The 12744-nt window shown below is 45.6% G+C and overlaps 4 protein-coding genes across 4 annotated transcripts; 3 read left to right on the forward strand and 1 right to left on the reverse strand.

Moving 5' to 3' along the window:
- Positions 1-1542: 1542 nt before the first annotated feature.
- C922_02299 (50S ribosomal protein L38e) lies at positions 1543-1824 on the reverse strand (the record flags this gene model as incomplete). The annotated part of the gene is made up of 1 exon (XM_008817898.1): positions 1543-1824. The coding sequence occupies one exon, from the start codon at positions 1822-1824 to the stop codon at positions 1543-1545; it is 282 nt and encodes a 93-aa protein (XP_008816120.1).
- Positions 1825-4325: 2501 nt separating this feature from the next.
- Positions 4326-5276, forward strand: C922_02300 (60S acidic ribosomal protein P0; the record flags this gene model as incomplete). The annotated part of the gene is made up of 1 exon (XM_008817899.1): positions 4326-5276. One exon carries the CDS (start codon positions 4326-4328, stop codon positions 5274-5276), a length of 951 nt encoding a protein of 316 aa, XP_008816121.1.
- A 2711-nt stretch (positions 5277-7987) lies between these two features.
- C922_02301 (26S protease regulatory subunit 6A like A) lies at positions 7988-9310 on the forward strand (the record flags this gene model as incomplete). Its single annotated transcript, XM_008817900.1, has 1 exon — positions 7988-9310. One exon carries the CDS (start codon positions 7988-7990, stop codon positions 9308-9310), a length of 1323 nt encoding a protein of 440 aa, XP_008816122.1.
- Positions 9311-10744: 1434 nt separating this feature from the next.
- Positions 10745-12718, forward strand: C922_02302 (hypothetical protein; the record flags this gene model as incomplete). The annotated part of the gene is made up of 3 exons (XM_008817901.1): positions 10745-11749; positions 11862-12581; positions 12707-12718. 3 exons carry the CDS (start codon positions 10745-10747, stop codon positions 12716-12718), a joined length of 1737 nt encoding a protein of 578 aa, XP_008816123.1.
- Between the last annotated feature and the right edge of the window lie 26 nt (positions 12719-12744).

The raw sequence follows: 12744 nt of genomic DNA on the forward strand, positions 1-12744 counted from the left end.
GTCTCAAAAAAAAAAAAAAAAAAAAAAAAAAAAATACACGCTGGGGGAGTAGTCCCTTTTGCATAGTCCAGCGTACACTGCTTCTTCCTTTTTGCAGTTAAAACACGTGTAGAAATGCGTTTATGCCGTCGGTGTGCCTCGTCGAGGACTGCGTCAACTAGCTTTTACCACTCTCTTATTTCGATTCGTTCACATGGCTCATATTTTGAACGTGGCAGCCGCGTCAAATGGAGTGACAACTTCTTTTCGAGCCAACGAAATGACGAAGTCCTGGAAGAGGGTCACCCTCGCGCAACGCAGATCGTAGCGTCCCAAACGGTTGCGCGTTACACACCTGTTTGCTCACCCTCCACCAAAGTAACCATTTACATAGCCAACGTGACATTAAAATTCGTGCCTACGGGGGTGAAGCGGTGAGAGGGAGTCCACTTTTTTATCGCGTGAAGCAGCTTTAATGTTTTGCTATCCCGTTGTTGATTCTCTTCAAAGGATAACACCCATTTGAAGAGTCCAAATGAACGCGGCGGAATTTTGTCCTCTGCAGTCGATTCACCCAAATGGCATTAAAGAAACGAAAAAAAGGGGACAACTAAATGTGCAATGATCTTTATGCCGGTGTGGGGAGGAAGTTCTCCCCCAATCGACCTGTTCACTGGGAAAAAACACACGACACTTGAAAAATGATTTAACTACTGTAACAGTTTTGGGAAATTTTTTTCCCTGCATGGTGACGGGGTAGAGGGGCCTCCCAAACGATCATACACCATATTGCGTGCGCAGTGAATAATGATAACGGCCCCTCACTCTACGGACTTTTTCGCGTTTAAAAAAAGTTCATCTTTTGTTCTGGACAAGGAGTCGTGCACGACGTTCCCTTCAGGTGCAGTTTTCACAAAACGGGGATGCTACCCGTTTCGCATGTACACACAAGTGATTATATTTTAAAAGGTAAACCGTGGAGCATAACGGAGTGACAAACATGGCGTGAAAAAAAAAGAAGTCGCTATATGGGAGGGGCAAATGATATAATTGGAACGGGAAAAACGAGGGAATGAAGTAAAAAGGCGAGCAAGAAAGCAAGGAAGCAAAGCAAGGCTCTTCTTTCCTCTCCTTTCCTTCCACATGATTTGCACAATTTGTATATATTAGCCAAGAGTCTGGGTGGAGGAAAAAAAGGAACTCCACAGGCGAGCTGCTATACAGAACGATGGTCACGCATCACAGGTCGCATTTTGGGCCTACTGCCCAACCGTGTCAACAGTTCGCAGGACGGTTGCAACTTCGTACGTTTCTCCTTTTACGCATGTGTGGACTGGTCGGTACTGATAAGCAGGATCGCAGGTTCCGTCTCTACCAATTCGCTTCTCCATCTGCTTCTCTATCTGCTTCTCTATCTGCTTCCCCATCTGCTTCTCTATCTGCTTCTCTATCTGCTTCCCCATCTGCTTCTCTATCTGCTTCTCTATCTGCTTCCCCATCTGCTTCCCCATCTGTTTTGGCTTTCCTGTTCTTCCGCTTCCCCTGTGTGGAGAACGCACCCGTTTAGCCCTTGCTAAATTTCATCTTCTTGGATGCCTGTACGACCTTCTTCTGGGGATAGTAAATTCGCTTCAGGCTTGGGAGCAGCGAGTTCTCAATTCGCTCTGCTTTTTTCCTATCCGAAAAAACCATCGTGTAAAGATACCTCTTCGTTCTAAGCTTCAGTTTGGTGATTATGGTGTTTTTCTTCGTTTTGCTTTTCTTCTTCATTATGATGACCGCCGTGGTGTCGGGCTTCCTGCTGATTTTGAGGAACTTGCGGATGTCGGTGATTTGCTTCGGCATTTTGGCTTCTCAATTGAGCGAGGGGGGTATATTATATGAGGTGCGGGATATTCGTTGGAGCAGGCTGGCCGCTTCTTATCTGCTCTGCTGTACAACACAGAAGGCGGAGTTTCTCTCTGGTGAACGAGACGATTGCGCAGAAAGGTAATCTTGGTCCCTTCTCTTTTGCGGTAACTGGTTTGGAAATTTTCCATAAAAATGATTCTTTGAATTCTTTTCAATTTTTCTCAATTCTTTTCAGTAAATTGGGGTAAAAAAATCCCAAAAAGATGCTGCAATTTATGTCGACTTGTTGCCGCAATTTTGTCGATTTTTTCCTGATTTTTTTGGCGCAATTAAGCGAATTTTTCCCAATTCTTGCCGAAAGAGGGGGGCGGTTCCGTTCCGCAAGAAAAATCTGACGCGCGTTATGTGCCTCGGGATGTGGAAAGAAGTTCCCGGTAAAAAAAAAAAAAAACGCATCGCATCCGCTTAGCCATACCCATCGCTTCACCGACCAAGCGTGTCGACCTGCTCCCGGCCATCAATCAGGGTGTGTCCTTGGGCCGCGGATACGTATGCCGCCGCAGGCACGGAAATGCGAAAAAGCTTCAGCCCCTTCAACTCGCATCTAGGAGCAAACATATAGCGTGGGCCATAATGAGAGATATATATACTTTATAATGCTACATGTATGAGGTAAGTGTCGTGCCGTGGTCATCCCATGCGAGCATACTCTTTACGCGCCGCTCCTTAACGCACCACTTTTGAACGCGGCATAAAGTGGCGGCCCACTCCTAGTTGTTGTCATTTTATGCCATGGGATGTACACGCACTTGGCGGGGTTTATTTGTGTGATCCCTGCTGCATATCTTCGAATGTGCTGCCTCTTGCGGTTGGGTCCTCCGTAATGCGCCAGTTCGCACCTCGGAAAACAACTTTGTCGGGGGAAGAACCACCCCAAAGTGTTCACTTTTTAATGCAAGCCATCTTGTTTGCTCCTCTTTGCTAGTGCCCCCCTCTTAAGCATATTTTACCTGACCCGTATTTTACCATCCAATCCGAGGAGGGGGGGTACTCACGGGAGTCACGACAGTCGCTCATTAATTTTGACCGCACAGCAAAAGATTATTTTCATGGCAGCGTCCTCTTTTTCCACTACGAGGTAAGGCACAAACGCAAAGCGAAAAAAAGGAAAAAATTGGCTTGCCCAAAATAAGCGGAAAAAAAAAAGCCCACCTCTCACGAAAAAAAAAAAGGAACCCTTTAAATCGTCGTGTTGATTCACTCTTCAAAGTTACAGAAGAAAAAAAAAATTAAATGCTATGGAAAATGCCAAAAAATTAGGAGCAAAATAAAACAAAAAAAAAGAAACAAAAAGGAGAATAAAAAATAAAAAGCAAAAAAACAGATGTGACGAGCGCAACACTCTGCTTTCACAAATTTGCGAACATAGTCACCCTCTCCCTTAAAGCATTTTTCACCCCACCAGAGGAACATACAATTTATGGTAAGCCAAAAGGAACAGCTCGCAGCGCTGCTAACATGTACAACACGATGCGATGAGATGTGATACGATGTGATTAGAGAAGATGAAATTACATATGCATGGCGCGGGAAGGTTTCCCTACGAGAGTATTAAATTAACCGTGTGAGAATGTTACGCATGCCTGTGTTTATCATATGAAGGCCGTGTACACGTCTGTTGTGGGAAAGTTATGTTCCACCCCCGACAGGAATAACTCCTCAGTGCGGCTTTTATTTTTTTTTTCTCCCTTATCAATTCGATAGTCGCAATGCGTTTTACGATTACCGATGAGTGAGGATCCCCTCTGCGTGATTCGCCTCTTTAAATAACGTATGCCGAACGGGCGATTGTTTATCTTACAACACGCAGGGGTACCCAAACGGTGCCTCCATCCTCGCGCGCATGTGTATGAGATTGTTTTGCGCAAAATATGTATGTACAACGGGTCACAGGGACGCTACTCCCTCTGTATACTAACGCGTGGTGCTTGTTTATTCTTTCACGCTTCACCCTTCTCGCGGAAAAGCGTTATGCATTTGCTGTGCCCTTGTGTGGGGCAAATTCTACCCCCAAAGGTCTGTTCGCGTGGCGAAACATATATTAGGCCACACGAACAGTGCTTGCCCCCTTGTCCACCTCGATTGGACGACCCTACATCAGGGAATCATTCGTCCACTTCGTATAACATGAGCATATACATATATATCTATATATATGTATGTATCTATTTCTTTTTTTTTTCCACGCTGTGTTCATAAAATGTGCGCTTTTTTTCGCCATTTTACCTGACCTGTTCATAAATTATTTGCATTTTTTTTTTTTTTTTTTTGGCTTACCCCCCGTTCAGGTTAAACTGATTGTCAGACATTGATTGTACTGCCAGTCTCCATAAAGAAAAAAGAACAATCCAGCATTTCAATACATATATCTACTTCTCTTTTCCGCAACGGGCATTTTTTCCCCTTTCCTTTTTAATCCTATCGAGTAGAGCAAAATGGCGAAGTTATCCAAAGCACAGAAGAAACAGATATACATAGAAAAGCTCAGTTCACTGATTCAGCAGTATACGAAAATATTAATTGTACATGTGGACAATGTAGGATCGAATCAGATGGCCAGTGTACGTCAGAGTTTGAGAGGAAAGGCGACAATATTAATGGGAAAAAACACGAGAATTCGAACGGCACTGAAGAAGAATTTACAAGCTGTTCCCCAGATAGAGAAGTTGTTACCATTGGTAAAGTTGAACATGGGTTTTGTCTTTTGCAAAGATGATTTGACCGAAGTGAGGAACTTAATTTTACAGAACAAATCGCCTGCACCAGCAAGGTTAGGTGTTATAGCCCCTATTGATGTTTTCATCCCACCAGGACCAACAGGGATGGATCCATCTCACACCTCCTTCTTTCAATCGCTGGGAATATCCACCAAAATTGTCAAGGGGCAAATTGAAATTCAGGAACATGTGCATCTGATTAAGCAAGGAGAAAAGGTCACAGCATCATCGGCTACTCTGTTGCAGAAATTTAACATGAAGCCGTTTTCTTACGGTGTGGACGTCAGAACTGTGTACGATGATGGTGTTATTTACGACGCCAAGGTGCTTGACATAACGGATGAGGACATTTTAGCCAAATTCAGCAAGGGTGTCTCCAACGTCGCAGCATTGTCTAGATCCATCGGTGTGATAACAGAGGCCTCCTACCCACATGTTTTTGTTGAAGCATTTAAGAACATCGTTGCGTTGGTAATTGACACCGATTATACGTTCCCTCTGATGAAGAAGATCAAAGATATGGTGGAGAATCCGGATGCCTACGCTGCTGCTGCTGCGCCCGCGGCTGAGGCCAAGGCAGATGCGCCAAAGAAGGAGGAGGCCAAGAAGCAGGAGGAGGAAGAAGAAGAGGAGGAGGACGGTTTCATGGGATTTGGCATGTTCGACTAGTCGGGCTAGGCCAGGCAGTTTGGCAGTTCTACCAGTTTGTGCTTCTATCCCTCGAGGGGTCAGGCTGTATAGTTACGTCGCCATATCGGAAGAGCCTCAAAGGTAATCTCACATTCACAGTGCGACTTGGCGCGTAGCGTTTTTCATGACTTCCATTCTGCATAAGTGTTGGTCCCCCCGTCGCCGTCCCCGTTGAGGATACTCCCTTTAGTGAGCTTCCTAACAGAGAGGGCAGCTGTACCTCGGGCGTGATAACCTCTACACACATAAACAAAGAGGCAAACAAAGAGGCAAACCCTGAAACCCCTAAACTCCATACAAACACAGCACCCCATACAAACACAGCTCCCCATACAAACACACCTGCAACATCGCGACGCCTCTGCTCTGCCGGATGATGACAAACATTCTCATGTTCGCAGTTGAGAGTTGGGTTGAATAAGAACAACTCGATGAATTGTCTTTCTAGCCTTCACTTAGATGTCTGACCCCAGAGCTGAAGTGTGTGTAGCGCTTCTCCATTTGTGTGAGCGTACTTGTGATTGTGTTTACACCCCTTTACCAAACGAATAGAGGAATGGGGAGCGTTCGAGCCACTGCGCCGACGGACCCCCAGGCCGCACCTACACGAAGACGCACTTTTCGCGAATGATGACAAAGCTTCTCATATGTTCGCAGTTGAGAGTTCAGTTGAATAAGAACGACTCGATGAATTTCTAGGTAGCCTTCACTTAGATGTCTGACGCGGAAAGTGCGACCCGAACAAGTGTTGTCTCTGTGCGGGGAGTCTTCCCATACAAAGAATGCTCTCACTGTTACGTCGCGTCGTACAGAAAAGGAGAGTGTATATATGTCTATGTGTGTAGGGGGGACTCTGCTGAGCAGTTACTCCATCGCTTAAGAGGCAACACCCACGCAGCGGTCCAAAAATAAAACAAACAAGTGTATACCGCATTGAGGGGGACAAATGCAGTTATACATTTATTTTGCATAGCGCTATTGCCTATGTGCAGGAAGGGATTCTTCCTCCCTCCTTACCCATGTGTTTTGTTTTCCACCTCTTCGTGCTGCCCCTTATTAGAGTAGTACACAAATATAGCTCATTCCCCTTTTGTCCCACTTTACAGATTTGAAGGAAGACTACACAGGTGGTTTGCCGACCCAGGTGGGAAGACGGAGATCGAAGAGCGCATATCGAAGGGATGATGTGAAAGCCCAGTCTTCCCTCACTGGCGTGTGCCTACATGCATGGCACCTGTGCATGTCGGTCACGAAATAGGAATGGGGAAGGATAAATCGAACGGTTGCCGGGAACCAACTCTGTTATGATTGTGTCCCCTCTGTGTAGAAACGCATGTGTATGCATGTCGACTTTTTTTTTTTTTTTTTTTTAATTAAATGATAATGCGGTTAAACTTTTTAAAGACGCGAATTACGAACTTTGAAAAAAAAAATTCCCCCACGGTTGTAAACATTTTTGTACTTCTTCATTTCTTCATTTCTTCATTTTTGCGAAGGGGCAGAATGGCCGGAGGGCGGAACGTTGGCTCGCTTCCAATTGTTCCCGTCGCGTAAGGCTGCCCAACGAGTAGCCCCTCCGGACAGACGCTCGAAAAATCGAGAGAGAGAGAAAAAAGGAAAAAAAAGGAAAAAAGGAAAATCAAAAGTGCACGTACAAAGGGGGGGAGGTCGCGGTGGTGGCTCCGCACGAATGTTACAAAAGTTAGGAGGGGGGAAATTTGAAAAAATCGCTTCCACCAAAATGAAGGAGAGGAGAAGGAAAGAAGGATTTTCACATGGGTATGCATTATGAGTAATGGTATGGGGATATTCATATACGTACCTTTTTTTTTCCTTCTTTTCACAGTGAGCACACTTCCGTGCGAACTATGTGGGGGTGTGCTTGGCGCAATGCAGAAAATTGCACAGGTTGGCAATGCATACAGATTTGCCTCACAAAGAAGAAATAAAATAAAAATAAAAAGAAACGGCCACACTTTGAGTAAAAACCATTTTGAATGAATTCTTGCCTCCTACGGAAGTGTATATTTTGCATTTTTTTTTTGTTTTTTTTTTTTTTTTTTCCTTCCCTCCTATCCTGTTTTGCTTCCTCCTCATGCTTCTTTCTTTTTGGAGGGCCTAACGACGAAGAGAGAGGTAGCACATAGGGTGACACGACGCGATGTGACTTGGCCAAATGCATATTATAGTAAGTGTTTCATTTTAGATTGAGAAGCGAATACAACTCGTCCCACGTGGGAAAAGGGGAACACTTTAACATCTTACCAGTTTAACATGTTAACCGTTTTGTTTATCCCTGCCGACAGTTTTTGATCTTCTCTCCCGTCGCATGAGGGGTAGCACCCAAGTTAAGAGGAAAAGGAGCATTCCTACACACCGCTATACGAGAACAAGGCAGCCCTCTCGAGAGAGAAGTCAAAACGATACAGATTTGTCGAATTATGCCCCGGTTGCTGTCGCCCCACGTCGCCAGGGCAGATTCAGAATCGAGAAAGGTGTGCGCGCTGAAGGGTCAAATACAGGGGGGATACGTTTAGTAGGAAGGGGCGGCTGTTTGCTAATTTGGTTTTTCGGCCCTCCCTTCAGCGGTAAGCGATAAGCAATAAGCGATAAGCGCTTTGCACTCCAGTTGAGCCCCCCAGTTGAGCCCCCCACTTGTGCCGCTTCACGCTTCACGCCTCCCCCCCAAAATGAACGTCGAGGACATCCTCCCCAACAAAGATGTATGCGTCGAAGAAATCGAGAAGCTCACGAACAGCGAAATAAGGACAAGGATCAGCCTCATCGACACAGAAATTAAAATATTAAAAAATGAGCACACGAGGCTGAAGAATGAATATAAGAGTCTGCAGGAAAAGATTAAGGACAACGTGGAGAAGATACATCTAAATAAGATGCTGCCTTACTTAGTTGCCAATGTCGTAGAATCACTCGATCTGGAAGACGACGAGGATGCAAATGAACCGAAGGATGAGTATGACCTATATGTGAACAATTCAAAGGGAAACAACGATGAAGGCTTTCGCGACATCGATGATGAAAAGAGAGGAAAGTGTATGGTCATAAAGACCTCTACCAGACAAACTATATTCTTGCCTGTTCCCGGTCTGATAGAAGCGTCCGAATTGAAGCCAGGAGACCTCGTCGGAGTGAACAAAGACAGCTACCTCATTATTGATAAATTACCCCCCGAGTATGATAACAGAGTAAAAGCCATGGAGGTTATAGAGAAGCCATCGGAAGATTATTCAGACATTGGAGGGTTGGATAAACAGATTGAAGAACTGGTCGAGGCAATTGTATTGCCTATGTTACATAAGGATAAATTTGAAAAAATCGGGATCAAACCTCCCAAGGGAGTGTTAATGCATGGTCCTCCTGGTACAGGGAAAACCTTACTAGCTAGAGCTTGTGCTTCCCAGACCAATGCCACTTTTTTAAAGTTAGCTGGGCCGCAGCTTGTGCAGATGTTTATTGGTGATGGGGCGAAGATGGTGAGAGATGCATTTAACTTAGCCAAGGAAAAAGCACCGGCCATTATCTTCATCGACGAGTTGGATGCAATAGGAACCAAACGATTCGACAGCGAACTGTCTGGTGATAGGGAGGTGCAGAGAACCATGCTTGAGTTACTAAATCAGTTGGACGGGTTCAGCACAGACGACACGGTTAAAGTCATTGCTGCGACGAATAGACCAGACACACTAGATCCGGCTCTCCTCCGATCAGGCCGACTCGATAGAAAAATAGAACTACCTCACCCCAATGAAGAATCCAGAGCACGAATTCTGCAGATCCATTCTCGAAAAATGAATGTCCATAAGGATGTCAACTTTGAGGAATTAGCTCGATCTACGGACGACTTTAATGGGGCCCAGTTGAAGGCTGTTTGTGTGGAGGCTGGAATGATTGCCCTTAGACGGGGCGCCACCGAGATCGATCACGAAGACTTCGTCGAGGGCATTACCTCCGTCCTCTCTAAGAAGAAGAGCACACTGAATTATTTCACCTAATGGGAGAGTGGCCTCTCGGAGCGTAGCGTGGAGAGGCCTACCGTGCCGCACTCTAGCGTAGCCGTCTTGGGAGCGCTGTTACCAACGGTGTGCCTGTCCGACGAGCCCTCGCCGCTACCCCTTCGCTGCGCCTTCACTGCACTGGTACCCGCGTACCCATTCCGTGTGATGAGAAAAGATACCTGGGCCACGTGCCACCCCTGAGAAGTGCCCCCAGGCTGCAGCTGCGTGTCCGATGGGAGCGCCGTGCGAGATGGACGAGTCAGGAACGTGTTAGGGGAAGACGCAGCCAGAGGGACTCGCACACACGGGGTGGAAGTGCGGTAGCTTCACTTTGTCTTCCACTTATCCATTAAACTACGTCCCGATAAACGTGTGCATATATGACAGTCCCATTTTAATGTGTCCAGTAGCGCGCCCATTTTGAATTCTTACGCAACTTGCCCCTTTTTTTTTTTTTTTTTTTAATTCATGCAAGACCAACCCTCCCCTGTAGAGCTACCTCTGTGCAGATTGCAGAACCGGAAGCGCACCGCGCTGCAAAGCGATGTTATTGTTCTGTTGATTCTACTCTGTCTTTCCCACGCGCATATAAGGTTCCCCCGATAGGAAGCGGTATGGTATCCTCCCTATGGTTACCTTTTACGTCCCCACATAAGTGGTCACCGTGGGGGATTCAAAAAATGCAAAGTTGGAGGTGCAGCAAGTCACACAATAGGGGTGAATTTTTTCTCTCTCTTCATCCCAGAATGTGTGACGTGCTTATCGTGGGGGGGGAAGAGTCCACCGGGTTAGGGGCATCATCCCCGTGAGATCACCCTCCGAATTGTGCGGCATGAAAAGATCCTGCCTGGTGGGAAAAAACGCAATCGTTATGATTTCGCGAGGTAGGCACACCTGTGCTGTGGGTTTTCACGTCACTTTGTTCCGCTTCATTTCGTTTTATTTGGCTTTATTTTTTTCCGCCTTGCTTTACCTTGCTTCGATTTACTTTTTTTGTTTTTCTTCCTTTCGCTCCCCCCTCGGGTGCGCTCAGGCAACAGCTCAGGTAACCATCCCTTGCCAAAATTAAAACTTATCTTATGGCACGCAAGGGATGTACCCCTCAGGGTCGCCTTGTGCAGGGGAAGCGGGCAGTTTTTTGCCTCATCAGTGCAGAAAAAAAAATAATAATTAAGTAAAATAAAGTGAGACGAGGAAAAATGACGATAAAGAAATGACATAACGATGAAGCCACGAAGCGATGAGGCGACGAAATCGTGGGAACCCAGCCGGGGCACATACACCAATGTAGCATAACACCTGCTGGGAGAACATCTCCTCCTATGACTAGCGGTGCAAAATACATACCTCTCCGTGTGCCGTTTACTCGTCTGATGAGCCGAGTGGACGATCCGTATTGCTTCTCCCCCAGAGGGGCGCACTGCTTACACGATGAAGCGCGCAACAGACCAAAATGACAGCGGTGGAAGGAACGAGCAACTGAGCAACGAAGACGTTGCCAAAATTAGAGGCGATCCAATGGCCTACGTAGTGGAAGCGACCAATAAAAAAAACATCATCCAAATAAAGAATGACCTTGAATATATCAAAAATATAATTCACAGTGACATCATCAAAATTTTAAAAAAAAACGCACAAGAGTTTATGTGTCTCCCCTCCAACTTAAATCTCATGGAAAAAATGATGCCCCCCTTAAAGAGACAAGTGGAATTGTCCAAGACGTTTATTCACGTCCTGCTCAGAGAAGTGCTTCATATCCATACAGATAAATATCAACTCTTGGTAGACAAAATCAACATGTCGTTTTTAAAAAACGTTTTGAAGAATAACGTACAGGTGGAGGAGCTATTAACTAAATTACACAAAAAAATAAAAATGTTAAATCAGAATAAGCAATTTCTATCACTGATCAGTATGTATAATGAGCTCCACAGAGAGGACTTCCATTTCGAGAGAACAAAACAGTTTCTTATCCAACATGTTAGGATCAATAACTTTAACTTGTTCTTTTACGTCATCGAAAGAATTGTCCTTGTCGCCAAAGCCACATGGGAGATAAAGGCCCTGCTATATAATAATTACAAAACCATGTGCAAAATAGCTAGCTCATTACCTGCCTGGAATAACCTCCTAGATAAATATGGGAGGGCATCCGAATGTAGCGAAGACGCAATCCATTCTGCTAAGAATAACTCCCTTAAACAGATGAACGAATGTTTAAGAAGGATTATGACTGAGATTGGTTCGCACCTTCATCGGGTTTGTTATGTCTTCCTTCGAGTGGTGAAGGATGCCCTCCCTGTCCGCTGCAGCAGGGACGCTAGTGGCAACTTCCTTCTGGATCAGTGCCTGCATGGCGTTGTGACTGCCTCCTACCTGCTCAACCGGATGGACGCCTTCACTGATTTGTTTCGCGAGATCTTTGTGGACAGCCTGGTAGGTGTCGTCGGAGGCTCAGGCAGTAGAGAGAGATGCACCCGTCACCGCGCCACGCTTCACACTGCTCCCACACTTCCACACTGCAATGCTTAAACCCTCCCCTCTGCAGGCAGACCTCCCGTTCGAGTCCTACGACGCCTTCCTCACACACGCGAGAAGGCACCTGCTGGAAGACGAACGCGTCGCGGAGATAAACAGGCACGTGGACGAAGTGGACCCAGGCGCGCTGTTCTGCGCCAAGGGAATTGTGCAGAGTCTGCTGCAAATCATCAAGGAGAAATTCCACGAAATTTTTCTCCTCACCTACTGCGACAACTTCATCGAAAATTACACCAAAACGACGAGCTTTCTCAACGAAATAAGAAGAAAAAAAGGAAGAAAAAAGTATGAACAGTTCATAATTTCTGAACATGTTCATAATTTTTTAAAAAATTTCGAAAGGGAAGCATACGCACAGTACATCCTCAATGTGCTGGAAAATAAGATAAATGAGAATTGCAAAAATGTCATCCTGTTTGATAAAAAATATATATTTGATGAGAAGTCTTATTGGCTAAAGGAAACGATCAATTTGATTAAAATTTTTAAAATTCTCTTTACGAGCAAGTATTACATTCCAAGTTCCCTTCCGAATTATCTGGCCTTCATTTTTAAGCACTTTAAAAATTACATAGACAATGTGGAAGCCTTTTTGCTTTTCCTGCGAGAAAATCGCAACGCCAAAATTTTTGGCACGGACAGAACGCGATTCAATTGGAGCCCTACGCTCAGCTACAACAGCGTGGGGTTTGTCCTGTCCGACTTGATGTCCCTACGGAGGATATTTCAAGTGGGGAGAGGTGCGCGCGCGCTTTTGAAAAGGGGAAAAATGGGAGGAATCGGCAGGGTGGAAGCCAAAGAAGTGAACTCAGCGGGAGAGGAGACCCACTCTGCGCTTCCAAAACGTGCGACCAGCACCATGGGTGATATCCCCACGTGGATGTTCACAAAGG

This window comes from Plasmodium inui (assembly GCF_000524495.1).
Source record: "Plasmodium inui San Antonio 1 unplaced genomic scaffold supercont1.8, whole genome shotgun sequence".
Lineage (NCBI taxonomy): Eukaryota > Apicomplexa > Aconoidasida > Haemosporida > Plasmodiidae > Plasmodium > Plasmodium inui.